This window comes from Salvelinus namaycush, unplaced genomic scaffold (assembly GCF_016432855.1).
Source record: "Salvelinus namaycush isolate Seneca unplaced genomic scaffold, SaNama_1.0 Scaffold3506, whole genome shotgun sequence".
Taxonomy (NCBI): Eukaryota; Metazoa; Chordata; class Actinopteri; order Salmoniformes; family Salmonidae; genus Salvelinus; species Salvelinus namaycush.
The window spans coordinates 3,293-20,116 of record NW_024060460.1 but is presented as its reverse complement, the minus strand read 5'-3'; the positions used below and the strand labels follow the sequence as shown (position 1 = coordinate 20,116).

General features: G+C 43.0%; 1 protein-coding gene across 1 annotated transcript; it reads right to left on the bottom strand.

Annotated features, from left to right (window-relative positions):
• Positions 1–965: 965 nt before the first annotated feature.
• On the bottom strand, positions 966–15,713 carry LOC120040422 (NLR family CARD domain-containing protein 3-like; the record flags this gene model as incomplete). Its single annotated transcript, XM_038985590.1, is given in 5 exon segments — positions 966–1,818; positions 2,551–2,597; positions 2,881–3,054; positions 9,577–9,750; positions 13,611–15,713. Coding segments are annotated over 5 exon segments (3,043 nt in total), but the record flags the coding sequence as incomplete, so codon positions are not given.
• Between the last annotated feature and the right edge of the window lie 1,111 nt (positions 15,714–16,824).

Below are 16,824 nucleotides of genomic sequence, written 5' to 3'. Positions count from 1 at the left end.
TTATTATTTTAGTTAGGTCAGGCCCTGATAGGTGTCAAACTCATTCCACGGGGGGCCGAGTGTCTGCGGGTTTTCGCTCCTCCCTTGTACTTGATTGATGAATTAACATCACTAATTAGTTAGGAACTCCCCACACCTGATTGTCTAGGGCTTTATTGAAAGGAAAAACCAAAAACCTGCAGACACTAGGCCCTCCGTGGAATGAGTTTGACACCCCTGGGTCAGGGTGTGACATGGGGAATGTATGTGTTTTTGGATTGTCTAGGGGTTTGTATGTTAAATGGGTCAGTGTCTTGTCTAGGTGTTTGTATGTCTATGGCTGCCTAGATTGGTTCTCAATTAGAGGCAGCTGTGGTTCATTGTCTCTGAATGAGAGCCATATTTAAGGCAGCAATAGGCATTGGGTTTTGTGGGTAATTGTCTATGTAGAACGTTTGTAGCTTTTGTATTGCACTTTTTAAAACACATTTTAAAGTGCCATTGTATTGTCCCCAGCACAAGGTGCACCTGTGTAATGATAATGCTGTCTAATCAGCTTCTTGATATGCCACACCTGTCAGGTGGATGGATTATCTTGGTAGAAGAGAAATGCTCACTAACAGGGTGTAAAGCTTATGGAACATTTCTGGGATCTTTTATCTCAGCTCATGCAACATGGGACAAACACTTTACATGGATATATATTTTTGTTCAGTGTATTTACAGAAATAAACTGTCCCAAACTGGTGCGTGTGTGTGTCCTGTGTGTGTCCAGCATGTGTGTGTCCATTGTGTGTTGTTGTGTAATATTTCTGATTCAAAGGAGAGAGTCTTTTAGATTTTTTCAAACAATCACACTTTAATATGGATTAATTATTGCAATAATGAAGCTGGTGTGATCTGAAGTGTGATGAGAGAAAATTAGCAGGGTCACCACTCCTGAGTCTCTGTGGCAAAGAACAGATACGTAAAATCAAACAAGCCAGACTGTCAACTTTGCCTGGCACTTCACACAGCCACTAATCACGGAATGAAGGTAAATCAACTGTCAGCGATAAGCTTCAGAGACCCCTGAAAGAACGAATAAGAATCTAATATAAAGCAATGTGAACAATATAATGTTGTCAATTCCACAACAGTGTGTGTGTGTTCTGTATGCATGTGTGTGTGTCTGTGTCAGGTGCAGAGTTACCATGGTTATTATTTACAGGAATAAACTGGCCTAAACTGGTTACTCCACGAATGTAAATGTCATATTGTGATCAAACATAAAACACATGACTGGAGTGAAACATCATGTTGTGACCATCTGACAAAGGGACAAGGAGGAGTCATAATAAACCCTAAACCCTGGATAGAGGGGCTCAGTGAATGTGGAGGTGAATGTGATCAGGTGGGTCAGTGTGTCAGAGGAGGCTCTATAGAAGGACAGAGTGCCAGCTGGCCAGTCCAGATACACTCCTACTCTGTGGGAGCTGGAGGAGGGGATGTCTATGGTAGTGGGATTATTATTGTGACAGGCAGTGTAACTGTTGTCATAGCAGTCCAGACTCCAGGACTTGTCATTGTATCCAAGACAACAGTCATTACTCCATCCTCTCCTGTTGATTCCTTTATATGTCACTCCTATATCAGCCCCCATTATCCCACTCCACTCTACCTCCCAGTAACAGCGCCCAGTCAGACCCTCTCTACACAGCACCTGTCTATAGTCCTCAAATCTCTCTGGGTGATCAGGATACGGCTGCTCCTCTCTCCTCCATGTCACCTTTCTGTTCTCCTCAGACAGAGAGAAGAATCTGTCTACTGTGTTTAGGTCCAGTGTGAGATCACAGACATCTGATGGATGAAACCAGACACAATATTAGAAATCATCATCATTCACATTAGAATGTTAACTCACTTTTCACTAATTCATTTAATGTAGATGTTTCTAGGTATCAAAAGGAGAAGTTAAGGTAACTTGAGACTTGTTAAATGATCATATGCTATACTCTATGTTTGTCACGTCCTGATCATAGAGAGTTGTTTTTTCTCTGTGTTGGTTGGGGCGTGATAGTATCGGTAGGGTGGGTCATCTAGGTGTATTGTATTTCTATGGTGGCCTGATATGGTTCCCAATCAGAGGCAGCTGTTTATCGTTGTCACTGATTGGGGATCATATTTAGGTAGCCATTTTCCCCATTGTTAGTTTTGGGATCTTGTCTATGTTTAGTTGCCTGTCAGCTCTAGTTGTATAGCTTCATGTTTCGTTTGGTTGGTTGTTTGTTGTTTTGTTCAGTGCGTTTCAGTTAAAAAATTATGTGGAACGCTACGCCTTCGTCTTTTCAACGATCGTGACAAGTAATAGTATTTGGTAATACAAAACACACTTATTCCCATTAATTACACACACGCCACACATTGTCAAAGCAACTCTTTGTAAACTTTGGTGTCCCTGATTTCTGCTTCTGTAGAACTACAGCTGATATTTAATATGACCAAGTAAGTAATGATGGTGGTCTTTGACTTTGACTTAACTTGAATTAAGACTTATTCTTAGTCATATTCTTCACAGCAGTCAACACTCACATTTTCTAAGCCCAGGTTTCATTCTGTTCTCTCCACCATGTTCCACACTGTAGCGGTAAGCAGAAGAACAGACAGTCATTGAGGGACACACCTGAACTCACACACACACACACACACACACACACACACACACACACACACACACACACACACACACACACACACACACACACACACACACACACACACACACACACACACACACACACACACACACACACACACACACAGCATATAACTTTGTCCAAGTGTTAGTCAGAATGTTTGTCTTAACCAGCCTGATAAGTCAAACATGTCTGATATGAACATGGACATAAACCCTCTACATACTTGAGTTTCTCCAGTCTGCAGTGTGGATCCTCCAGTCCAGCAGAGAGCAGTCTGACTCCTGAGTCTCCTGGGTGATTGTAGCTCAGGTCCAGCTCTCTCAGGTGTGAGGGGTTTGACCTCAGAGCTGAGACCAGAGAAGCACAGCCTTCCTCTGTGACTAGACAGCCCGACAGCCTGCAAAGAGTCAAATCATATTAAAATCACACTGATATTCTTTGGTGGTGAAAATAGTGGCAGTTTATTTTTTCAACATATTCAGATAAATCAGTGTCCTGAAACCTGTCTTATCTATTCATAAATTAATGTATCATTATTAGAAATGACAAGTGATCAAATTATTGCCTGCAGAGAAAAATGTATAGTACAAATATTTGAGAAGACTGACCAGACCAGTTTAAAAAGCAGTATCAGTCAAAAGACAGACAGTGAGGTATCAGATTTAGATTGTATTGAGTTTACAGTCTACACCATATCTATTTTGACAGTGAAGCTAACATTTTAAATGTGGCTCTATAGTCTACAGTGTTCACTCAAAATGACACAACGACTATGTTCCAGTTGAACAAGCTCCTCTAAACCTCTAGCCACTAGATGAGTCGTTTGGGAGTTGTTTAGCAGCCAGCTCCTCTAAACCTCTAGCCACTAGATGAGTCTTTTGGGAGTTGTTTAGCAGTCAGCTCCTATAAACCTCTAGCCACTAGATGAGTCGTTTGGGAGTTGTTTAGCAGCCAGCTTCTCTAAACCTCTAGCCACTAGATGAGTCGTTTGGGAGTTGTTTAGCAGTCAGCTCCTATAAACCTCTAGCCACTAGATGAGTCGTTTGGGAGTTGTTTAGCAGCCAGCTTCTCTAAACCTCTAGCCACTAGATGAGTCGTTTGGGAGTTGTTTAGCAGCCAGCTCCTCTAAACCTCTAGCCACTAGATGAGTCTTTTGGGAGTTGTTTAGCAGCCAGCTTCTCTAAACCTCTAGCCACTAGATGAGTCTTTTGGGAGTTGTTTAGCAGCCAGCTTCTCTAAACCTCTAGCCACTAGATGAGTCGTTTGGGAGTTGTTTAGCAGCCAGCTCCTCTAAACCTCTAGCCACTAGATGAGTCTTTTGGGAGTTGTTTAGCAGTCAGCTCCTATAAACCTCTAGCCACTAGATGAGTCGTTTGGGAGTTGTTTAGCAGCCAGCTTCTCTAAACCTCTAGCCACTAGATGAGTCGTTTGGGAGTTGTTTAGCAGCCAGCTCCTCTAAACCTCTAGCCACTAGATGAGTCTTTTGGGAGTTGTTTAGCAGCCAGCTTCTCTAAACCTCTAGCCACTAGATGAGTCGTTTGGGAGTTGTTTAGCAGCCAGCTCCTCTAAACCTCTAGCCACTAGATGAGTCTTTTGGGAGTTGTTTAGCAGACAGCTCCTCTATACCTCTAGCCACTAGATGAGTCTTTTGGGAGTTGTTTAGCAGCCAGCTCCTCTAAACCTCTAGCCACTAGATGAGTCGTTTGGGAGTTGTTTAGCAGCCAGCTCCTCTAAACCTCTAGCCTCTAGATGAGTCTTTTGGGAGTTGTTTAGCAGTCAGCTCCTATCAACCTCTAGCCACTAGATGAGTCTTTTGGGAGTTGTTTAGCAGTCAGCTCCTCTAAACCTCTGGCCACTAGATGAGTCGTTTGGGAGTTGTTTAGCAGCCAGCTCCTCTAAACCTCTAGCCACTAGATGAGTCTTTTGGGAGTTGTTTAGCAGCCAGCTCCTCTAAACCTCTAGTCACTAGATGAGTCTTTTGGGAGTTGTATAGCAGCCAGCTCCTCTAAACCTCTAGCCACTAGATGAGTCTTTTGGGAGTTGTTTAGCAGTCAGCTCCTCTAAACATCTAGCCACTAGATGAGTCTTTTGGGAGTTGTTTAGCAGCCAGTTCCTCTAAACCTCTAGCCACTAGATGAGTCTTTTGGGAGTTGTTTAGCAGCCAGTTCCTCTAAACCTCTAGCCACTAGATGAGTCTTTTGGGAGTTGTTTTTCAGCCAGCTCCTCAAAACCTCTAGCCACTAGATGAGTCTTTTGGGAGTTGTTTAGGAGACAGCTCCTCTAAACCTCTAGCCACTAGATGAGTCTTTTGGGAGTTGTTTAGCAGCCAGCTTCTCTAAACCTCTAGCCACTAGATGAGTCGTTTGGGAGTTGTTCAGACCCAGCTCCTCTAAACCTCTAGCCACTAGATGAGTCTTTTGGGAGTTGTTTAGCAGCCAGCTCCTCTAAACCTCTAGCCACTAGATGAGTCTTTTGGGAGTTGTTTAGCAGACAGCTCATCTAAACCTCTAGCCACTAGATGAGTCGTTTGGGAGTTGTTTAGCAGCCAGCTCCTCTAAACCTCTAGCCACTAGATGAGTCTTTTGGCACTATTCCAGTTCTTTAAGGGACACACCCACCTTGTTGAGACACATTTTTGGCCAATGTCTTTGACTTCCTCAAACACTCAATTCTTCATCCAATTACTGAGCTCATCTAGTTTAGCTGAGTCAAATGACACGTCCTTTGTTTCAAGTACATCATCATTTTGAATGTCATTCTGTTTTTCGTCATTTTCCATTGGTTGAAATCTGATAAGTGACAGGTCAGCTGACCCTGTTGTACCAGAAGTTGTAGCTGGTTCAGAGTTCTGCAAGTTGGACCAGTTCTTGTGTTTCGGTAGAAAGGAAAACAACACATATATCCCTGTGTTTCCCTGGTGTATATATCCCTGTGTTTCCCTGGTGTATATATCCCTGTGTTTCCCTGGTGTATATATCCCTGTGTTTCCCTGGTGTATATATCCCTGTGTTTCCCTGGTGTATATATCCCTGTGTTTCCCTGGTGTATATATCCCTGGTGTATATATCCCTGGTGTATATATCCCTGTGTTTCCCTGGTGTATATATCCCTGTGTTTCCCTGGTGTATATATCCCTGTGTTTCCCTGGTGTATATATCGCTGTGTCTCCCTGGTGTATATATCCCTGTGTTTCCCTGGTGTATATATCCCTGTGTTTCCCTGGTGTATATATCCCTGTGTTTCCCTGGTGTATATATCCCTGTGATTCCCTGGTGTATATATCCCTGTGATTCCCTGGTGTATATATCCCTGGTGTATATATCCCTGGTGTATATATCCCTGTGATTCCCTGGTGTATATATCCCTGGTGTATATATCCCTAGTGTATATATCCCTGTGTTTCCCTGGTGTGTATATCCCTGGTGTATATATCCCTGTGTTTCCCTGCTGTATATATCCCTGTGTTTCCCTGGTGTATATATCCCTGTGATTCCCTGGTGTATATATCCCTGGTGTGTATATCCCTGGTGTATATATCCCTGTGTTTCCCTGGTGTATATATCCCTGTGTTTCCCTGCTGTATATATCCCTGTGTTTCCCTGGTGTATATATCCCTGTGATTCCCTGGTGTATATATCCCTGGTGTATATTTCCCTGGTGTATATATCCCTGTGTTTCCCTGGTGTATATATCCCTGTGTTTCCCTGGTGTATATATCCCTGTGATTCCCTGGTGTATATATCCCTGTGTTCCCCTGGTGTATATATCCCTGTGTTTCCCTGGTGTATATATCCCTGTGTTTCCCTGGTGTATATATCCCTGTGTTTTCCTGGTGTATATATCCCTGTGTCTCCCTGGTGTATATATCCCTGTGTTTCCCTGGTGTATATATCTCTGTGTTTCCCTGGTGTATATATCCCTGTGTTTCCCTGGTGTATATATCCCTGTGTTTCCCTGGTGTATATATCCCTGTGTTTACCTGGTGTATATATCCCTGTGTTTCCCTGGTGTATATATCCCTGTGTCTCCCTGGTGTATTTATCCATGTGTTTCCCTGGTGTATATATCCCTGTGTTTCCCTGGTGTATATATTCCTGTTTCCCTGGTGTATATATCCCTGTGTTTCCCTGGTGTATATATCCCTGTGTTTACCGAGTGTATATATCCCTGTGTTTCCCTGGTGTATATATCCCTGTGTTTACCTGGTGTATATTTTCCTGTGTTTCCCTGGTGTATATATCCCTGTGTCTCCCTGGTGTATATATCCCTGTGTTTCCCTGGTGTATATATCCCTGTGTTTCCCTGGTGTATATATCCCTGTGTTTCCCTGGTGTATATATCCCTGTGTTTCCCTGGTGTATATATCCCTGTGTTTCCCTGGTGTATATATCCCTGTGTTTCCCTGGTGTATATATCCCTGTGTTTCCCTGGTGTATATATCCCTGTGTTTCCCTGGTATATATATCCCTGTGTTTCCCTGGTGTATATATCCCTGTGTTTCCCTGGTGTATATATCCCTGTGTTTCCCTGGTGTATATATCCCTGTGTTTCCCTGGTGTATATATCCCTGTGTTTCCCTGGTGTATATATCCCTGTGTTTCCCTGGTATATATATCCCTGTGTTTCCCTGGTGTATATATCCCTGTGTTTCCCTGGTGTATATATCCCTGTGTTTCCCTGGTGTATATATCCCTGTGTTTCCCTGGTGTATATATCCCTGTGTTTCCCTGGTGTATATATCCCTGTGTTTCCCTGGTGTATATATCCCTGTGTTTCCCTGGTGTATTTATCCCTGTGTTTCCTTGGTGTATATATCCCTGTGTTTCCTTGGTGTATATATCCCTGGTGTATATATCCCTGTGTTTCCCTGGTGTATATATCCCTGTGTTTCCTTGGTGTATATATCCCTGGTGTATATATCCCTGTGTTTCCCTGGTGTATATATCCCTGTGTTTCCCTGGTGTATATATCCCTGTGTTTCCCTGGTGTATTTATCCCTGTGTTTCCTTGGTGTATATATCCCTGTGTTTCCTTGGTGTATATATCCCTGGTGTATATATCCCTGTGTTTCCCTGGTGTATATATCCCTGTGTTTCCTTGGTGTATATATCCCTGGTGTATATATCCCTGTGTTTCCCTGGTGTATATATCCCTGTGTTTCCCTGGTGTATTTATCCCTGTGTTTCCTTGGTGTATATATCCCTGTGTTTCCTTGGTGTATATATCCCTGGTGTATATATCCCTGTGTTTCCCTGGTGTATATATCCCTGTGTTTCCCTGGTGTATATATCCCTGTGTTTCCCTGGTGTATTTATCCCTGTGTTTCCTTGGTGTATATATCCCTGTGTTTCCTTGGTGTATATATCCCTGGTGTATATATCCCTGTGTTTCCCTGGTGTATATATCCCTGTGTTTCCTTGGTGTATATATCCCTGGTGTATATATCCCTGTGTTTCCCTGGTGTATATATCCCTGTGTTTCCCTGGTGTATTTATCCCTGTGTTTCCTTGGTGTATATATCCCTGTGTTTCCTTGGTGTATATATCCCTGGTGTATATATCCCTGTGTTTCCCTGGTGTATATATCCCTGTGTTTCCTGTCTCTCTGTACCAGTTCATCTTGTATGTTTATCAAGTCAACCAGCGTTTTTCCTACTCCTGCTTCTATTCTTTTTTATAGTCCTCCCGGTTTTTGTCCCTTGCCTGTTTTCTGGACTCTGTACCCGCCTGCCTGACCATTCTGCCTGCCCTGACCTCTAGCCTGTCCTGACCATTCTGCCTGTCCTGACCTCTAGCCTGTCCTGACCTCTAGCCTGCCTGACCATTCTGCCTGTCCTGACCTCTAGCCTGCCTGACCATTCTGCCTGTCCTGACCTCTAGCCTGCCTGACCATTCTGCATGTCCTGACCTCTAGCCTGTCCTGACCTCTAGCCTGCCTGACCATTCTGCCTGTCCTGACCTCTAGCCTGCCTGCCCATTCTGCCTGTCCTGACCTCTAGCCTGCCTGACCATTCTGCCTGTCCTGACCTCTAGCCTGCCTGACCATTCTGCCTGTCCTGACCTCTAGTCTGCCTGACCATTCTGCATGTCCTGACCTCTAGTCTGCCTGACCATTCTGCATGTCCTGACCTCTAGCCTGCCTGACCATTCTGCCTGTCCTGACCTCTAGCCTGCCTGACCATTCTGCCTGTCCTGACCTCTAGCCTGCCTGACCTCTAGCCTGTCCTGACCTCTAGTCTGCCTGACCATTCTGCCTGTCCTGACCTCTAGCCTGCCTGACCATTCTGCCTGTCCTGACCTCTAGCCTGCCTGACCTCTAGCCTGCCTGACCATTCTGCCTGTCCTGACCTCTAGCCTGCCTGACCTCTAGCCTGTCCTGACCTCTAGTCTGCCTGACCATTCTGCCTGTCCTGACCTCTAGTCTGCCTGACCATTCTGCCTGTCCTGACCTCTAGTCTGCCTGCCACACTGTACCTCCTGGACTCTGATCTGGTTATGACCTTTTGCCTGTCCACGACCATTCTCTTGCCTTCCCCTTTTAGTATATTAATAAATATCAAAGACTCTAACCATCTGCCTCCCGTGTCATCTGGGTCTCGCCTTGTGCCTTAAACCACACTGCTATTCTTTGAGGGTATCACCTTTTATTTGAGGGTATTTTAATACATGTCTGTTTCACCGTTTAGAAAAATAAAACATGCTAACCTCTCACCTTTAACCTCAAATAAAAGGTGACATTCTGTACTGTCACCTAATATGAAACATTCTATCTCAAATCCAAAATGCTGGAGCATAACACCAAATGTAAAACTGTAAGCTTCACTGTCCAAACACATATGGTGTGGACTATGTGTGTCTGGTAAACAAATGTGGATCTGGTGAACAGTTATCACTTGTTGACCAACTACAGGAATACTGACCTCAGAGTCTCCAGTTTACAGTGGGGATTCCCCAGTCCAGCAGAGAGCAGCTTCACTCCTGAATCCTTCAGGTCATTGTTACTCAGGTCCAGCTCTCTCAGGTGTGAGGGGTTTGACTTCAGAGCTGAGACCAGAGAAGCACAGCCTTCCTCTGTGACTCCACAGCCTGACAGCCTGACAAAGAGATCATCATGACTTCACAAACACACTGTTCATTTAACACCAGTAGTGTAGAAGGACAATGGCAGATGCATTTGGTTAATTCTCTCAAACAACATATAGATTCATCTTCCGTCTCCTAGAATTGTATGGTCATTTTGTTATACTAATGTGAAAATCAATGCATTTATTCAATATGTTATTCAATATAATGATCAATGAACCCTTTGTAAGTGTGATTGATATGTGATAATGAACATAGAATATCCAGTTCATTAACTGTAACAACTCCAGCTTCCTGTGGTGTGTGTGTCCAGTGTGTGTGTGTTTGTGAGTCCAGCGTGTGTGTGTGTCTATTTTGTGTGTGTGTCTATTGTGTGTGTCCATTCTGTGTTTGAGAGGACACACACACACACACACACACACACACACACACACACACACACACACACACACACACACACACAGTCAGTATATAACTTTGTCCAAGTGGTGGTAAGAATGTTTGTCTTAACTAGCCTGATAAGTCAAACATGTCTGATATGAACATTGACATAAACCCTCTACATACTTGAGTTTCTCCAGTCTGCAGTGTGGATCCTCCAGTCCAGCAGAGAACAGTCTGACTCCTGAGTCTCCTGGGTGATTGTAGCTCAGGTCCAGCTCTCTCAGGTGTGAGGGGTTTGACCTCAGAGCTGAGACCAGAGAAGCACAGCCTTCCTCTGTGACTAGACAGCGTGACAGCCTGCAAAGAGTCAAATCATATTAAAATCACACTGATATTCTTTGGTGGTGAAAATAGTAGCAGTATATTTTTTCTAAATGTCCAGATATGTCAGTGTCCTGAAACCTGCCATATCTATTCATAAATGAATGTATCATTATTAGAAATTACAAATTATCAAAGTATTGCCTGCAGATAGAAACATGTATAGTACAAATATTTGAGTAGACTGACCAGACCAGTTTAAAAAGCAGTATCAGTCAAAAGACAGACAGTGAGGTATCAGATTTAGATTGTATTGAGTATACAATCCACACCATATCTATAATGACAGTGAGGTATCAGATTTAGATTGTATTGAGTTAACAGTCCACACCATATCTATAATGACAGTGAGGTATCAGATTTAGATTGTATTGAGTAAACAGTCCACACCATATCTATAATGACAGTGAGGTATCAGATTTAGATTGTATTGAGTAAACAGTCCACACCATATCTATAATGACAGTGAGGTATCAGATTTAGATTGTATTGAGTATACAGTCCACACCATATCTATAATGACAGTGAAGCTAACATTTTAAATGTGACTCTATACTCCAACATTTTGGATTTCAGATCAAATGTTTCATATAAGGTGACAGTATATAATGTCACCTTTTATTTGAGGATATTTTAATACATATCTGTTTCACCATTTAGAAATGAAAGCACTTTATGTATCTAGTCCCCCTATTTGAAGAAGTCATAATTATTCTGACCAATTCACTCATAGTGTATTAAAGTAGTCAAACGTTTAGTATTTGGTCCCATATTCTTTGAACGCAATGACTTCATCAAGCCGGTGACTGCCATGATTGAGAAAGATCATGAATGAATCATTAATAATAATGAGTGAGAGAGTTACAGAGGCTACAACAAAACATGCTAACCTCTCACCATTACCAACAACAGAGGCTACAACAAAACATGCTAACCTCTCACCATTACCAATAACAGAGACTACAACAAAACATGCTAACCTCTCACCATTACCAACAACAGAGGCTACAACAAAACATGCTAACCTCTCACCATTACCAATAACAGAGGATACAACAAAACATGCTAACCTCTCATCATTACCAATAACAGAGGCTACAACAAAACATGCTAACCTCTCACCATTACCAATTACAGAGGCTACAACAAAACATGCTAACCTTTCACCATTACCAATAACAGAGGCTACAACAAAACATACTAACCTCTCACCATTACCAATAACAGAGACTACAACAAAACATGCTAACCTCTCACCATTACCAATAACAGAGGCTACAACAAAACATGCTAACCTCTCACCATTACCAATAACAGAGACTACAACATAACATACTAACCTCTCACCATTACCAATAACAGAGGCTACAACAAAACATGCTAACCTCTCACCATTACCAATAACAGAGGCTACAACAAAACATACTAACCTCTCACCATTACCAATAACAGAGGCTACAACAAAACATACTAACCTCTCACCATTACCAATAACAGAGACTACAACAAAACATACTAACCTCTCACCATTACCAATAACAGAGGCTACAACAAAACATGCTAACCTCTCACCATTACCAATAACAGAGGCTACAACAAAACATGCTAACCTCTCACCATTACCAATAACAGAGACTACAACAAAACATACTAACCTCTCACCATTAACAATAACAGAGGATACAACAAAACATACTAACCTCTCACCATTACCAATAACAGAGGCTACAACAAAACATGCTAACCTCTCACCATTAACGTCAAATAGAAGGTGACATTCTGGACTGTCACCTAATATGAAACATTATATCTCAAATCCAAAATGCTGGAGCATAGCACCAAATGTAAAACTGTAAGCTTCACTGTCCAAACACATATGGTGTGGACTATGTGTGTCTGGTAAACACATGTGGATCTGGTGAACAGTTATCACTTGTTGACCAATTACAGGAATACTGACCTCAGAGTCTCCAGTTTACAGTGGGGATTCCCCAGTCCAGCAGAGAGCAGCTTCACTCCTGAATCCTTCAGGTCATTGTTACTCAGATCCAGCTCTCTCAGGTGTGAGGGGTTTGACCTCAGAGCTGAGACCAGAGAAGCACAGCCTTCCTCTGTGACTAGACAGCCTGACATCCTGCAAAGAGTCAAATCATATTAAAACCACACTGCTATTCTTTGGTGGTGAAAATATATATTTGTTCAACATTTTCAGATACATCAGTGTCCTGAAAGATGCAATATCTATTTATAAATGAATGTATCGGTGTTTGAAATGACAAATTATTGAAGTGTTGCTTGTAGAGAGAAAAATGTATAGTACAAATATTTGAGTAGACTGACCAGACCAGTTTAAAAAGCAGTATCAGTCAAAAGACAGACAGTGAGGTATCAGATTTAGATTGTATTGAGTGTACAGTCCACACTATATATAACACTGACCTCAGAGTCTCCAGTTTACAGTGGAGATTCCCCAGTCCAGCAGAGAGCAGCTTCACTCCTGAATCCTTCAAGTCATTGTTACTCAGGTCCAGCTCTCTCAGGTGTGAGGGGTTTGACTCCAGAGCTGAGACCAACACTTTACAGGACGTGTCTGTGAGTTTACAGCCAGTGAGTCTGCCAATACAGAAGAAATACAATGACAGACAGGTTGTATTAAAATGTTACGCTTAGTTTTCCCAGCTTACACTGTTATGGTGCACAAATAATGTGTATATCGTACATTCATGGTTCAATGCTTTAACATTTCTGATCAGTTTGTATTATAGTTTAAGAGTTTTCAGCTGATAGAAAGTTTATTTAGCCAATGAAAATACTGTTGTTCCTACATACAGTAAAGTTTGGTCTGAGGGATAGTCACATGATTACTTACAGAGCCAGTCAGCCAATGAAAATACTGTTGTTCCTACATACAGTAAAGTTTGGTCTGAGGGATAGTCACATGATTACTTACAGAGCCAGTCAGCCAATGAAAATACTGTTGTTCCTACATACAGTAAAGTTTGGTCTGAGGGATAGTCACATGGGTACTTACAGAGCCGGTCAGCCAATGAAAATACTGCTATAACTACAATTTATTTTGGTGGGTGATATTTACATGAATACTTACAGAGCTTTCATGCAGCCTCTCACAGCTGGGAGCAGTCTCCTACGACCCTCCTCTGATGTCTTGTACTCCTTCAGGTTAAACACCTCCAGAACCTCCTCTGATATCTGCAGCATGTAGGCCAGCGCTGAACACTGAGCAAGGGAGAGGTTTTTGGATCTGTTCTCTGACCTCAAGTACTCTTGGATTTCCTCCTGTACTGAATGGTCTTTCATCTCTATCAGACAGTGGAAGAGATTGATGCACCTCTCAGGGGAGACGTTCTTCCTCTGCATCACCTTAAGGGATCGGATTGTTTTCTGGACGCTCTCTGGACTGCTTTCTGTCTGTGTCACCAGACCTCGTAGGAGTTTCTGATTGGACTCCAGTGACATGCCATGAAGGAAGCGGACAAAAAGGTCCAGGTGTCCATTCTTACTCTCCAAGGCTTTATCAACGGTCCTCTTCAGCAGCTCATGCAAGGTTAGCTCTTCAGACGCACCTCTAGACTGTCTCTTGAGGAAGGGCTTCAGTTCATCCATGTTCTTGGTTGTGTAACAGTGGTACATGTAGACAGCTGAGAGAAACTCCTGAATGCTCAGATGAACAAAGCAGTACACCACTCTCTGAAATAACACAGACTCTTCTTTAAAGATTTGTGTGCACACTCCTGAGTACACTGAGGCTTCTTTGACATCAAGGCCGGCCTCTTTCAGGTCTTCTTCATAGAACATGAGATTACCCTTCTCCAGATTTTCAAACGCCAGCTTCCCCAGCTTCAGAAGAATTTCCTTATCTGACTCCATGAGCTCCTCTTGATCCATCTCATCTCTTCCATGATACTTCTGGTTCTTCAGGCTGGTCTGAATGAGCAGGAAGTGTATGGACATCTCAGTCAGAGTCGTGGGCATGTCTCTCCTCTTGTCTGTACTCAACATGTGTTCAAGGACTATTGCAGAAATCCAACAGAAGACTGGAATGTGGCACATGATGTGGAGGCTCCTTGATTTCTTTATGTGTGAGATGATTCTGCTGGACAGGTCCTCATCACTGAATCTCTTCCTGAAGTACTCCTCCTTCTGTGGGTCATTGAACCCTCGTACCTCTGTCACCTGGTCAACACACTTAGGGGGGATCTGATTGGTTGCTGCTGGTCAGGAGGTTATCCATAGGAGAGCAGAGGGAAGCAGATTCCCCTTGATGAGGTTTGTCAGCAGAACATCAACAGATGATGTCTGGGTGACATCAGACACTGTTTCATTCTGCTGGAAATCCAATGGAAGTCTGCTTTCATCCAAACCATCAAAGATGAACATGGCTTTACAGGCAGTGAGTTTCTCTGCATTGTCTATGTCTAGTTCTGTGTGGAAGTCATTTAAAAGTCTGAGAAGACTGTACTGGAGATCTTTGATCAAGTTCAGCTCCCGGAAAGGAAGCACAAATATGATGTCCACATCTTGGTTTGCCTTCCCTTCAGCCCAGTCTAGGATGAACTTCTGCACAGAGACAGTTTTTCCGATGCCAGCGATGCCCTTCGTCAGCACAGTTCTGATGCTTCTCTCTTGGCCAGGTAAGGGTTTAAACATGTCATTGCAGTGGATTGCTGTGTCATGTGAGGTTGGTGTCCTGGATGCTGTCTCTAGCTGCCACACCTCATGTTCGTTGTTAACCCCTTCACTCTCTCCTTCTGTGATGTAGAGCTCTGTGTAAATCCTGTTGAGGGGAGTTTGGTTCCCTGCTGTTTCGATGCCTTCTATCACACATTCATACCTCCTTCTCAGGCTGTCTTTATGGTTTACTATAGCTCTCTGCAGACTGTCTTTATGGTTTACTATAGCTCTCTGCAGGCTGTCTTTATGGTTTACTATAGCTCTCTGCAGACTGTCTTTATGGTTTTCAGAGCCTCTTGCTTCATTGGGTTCACTCAGGTGATGTAGTAGAGGACGTGTTCTGGATCTCTTTCTACACTGAGGACAGTCATAGTCTCCTGAAGGAGCAGGTTTCTCCCAGTATCTGGTGATGCACTGTCTGCAGAACCTGTGTCCACAGGTGATAGAGACTGGATCCCTCAGAACCTGCTGACACACTGCACACCTGGACTGATCATCTGGCAGAGTAGACCATCCACTACAGAGATAAAGGAGAGAGATACTGATCCTCTAGCAGAGTAGACCATCCACTACAGAGATAAAGGAGAGAGAGATACTGATCCTCTAACAGAGTAGACCATCCACTACAGAGATAAAGGAGAGAGAGATACTGATCCTCTAACAGAGTAGACCATCCAATACAGAGATATCGGAGAGAGAGATCCTGATCCTCTAACAGAGTAGACCATCCACTACAGAGATAAAGGAGAGAGAGAGATACTGATCCTCTAAGAGAGTAGACCATCCACTACAGAGATAAAGGAGAGAGAGAGAGATACTGATACTCTAACAGAGTAGACCATCCACTACAGAGATAAAGGAGAGAGTGATACTGATCCTCTAACAGAGTAGACCATCCACTACAGAGATAAAGGACAGAGAGATACTGATCCTCTAACAGAGTAGACCATCCACTACAGAGATAAAGGAGAGAGATACTGATCCTCTAACAGAGTAGACCATCCACTACAGAGATAAAGGAGAGAGAGAGATACTGATCCTCTAAGAGAGTAGACCATCCACTACAGAGATAAAGGAGAGAGAGAGAGATACTGATCCTCTAACAGAGTAGACCATCCACTACAGAGATAAAGGAGAGAGTGATACTGATCCTCTAACAGAGTAGACCATCCACTACAGAGATAAAGGACAGAGAGATACTGATCCTCTAACAGAGTAGACCATCCACTACAGAGATAAAGGAGAGAGATACTGATCCTCTAACAGAGTAGACCATCCACTACAGAGATAAAGGAGAGAGAGAGATACTGATCCTCTAACAGAGTAGACCATCCACTACAGAGATAAAGGAGAGAGAGAGAGACTGATCCTCTAACAGAGTAGACCATCCACTACAGAGATAAAGGAGAGAGAGATACTGATCCTCTAACAGAGTAGACCATCCACTACAGAGATAAAGGGGAGATAGATACTGATCCTCTAACAGAGTAGACAATCCACTACAGAGATAAAGGAGAGAGAGATACTGATCCTCTAACAGAGTAGACCATCCACTACAGAGATAAAGGAGAGAGAGAGAGACTGATCCTCTAACAGAGTAGACAATCCACTATAGAGATAAAGGAGAG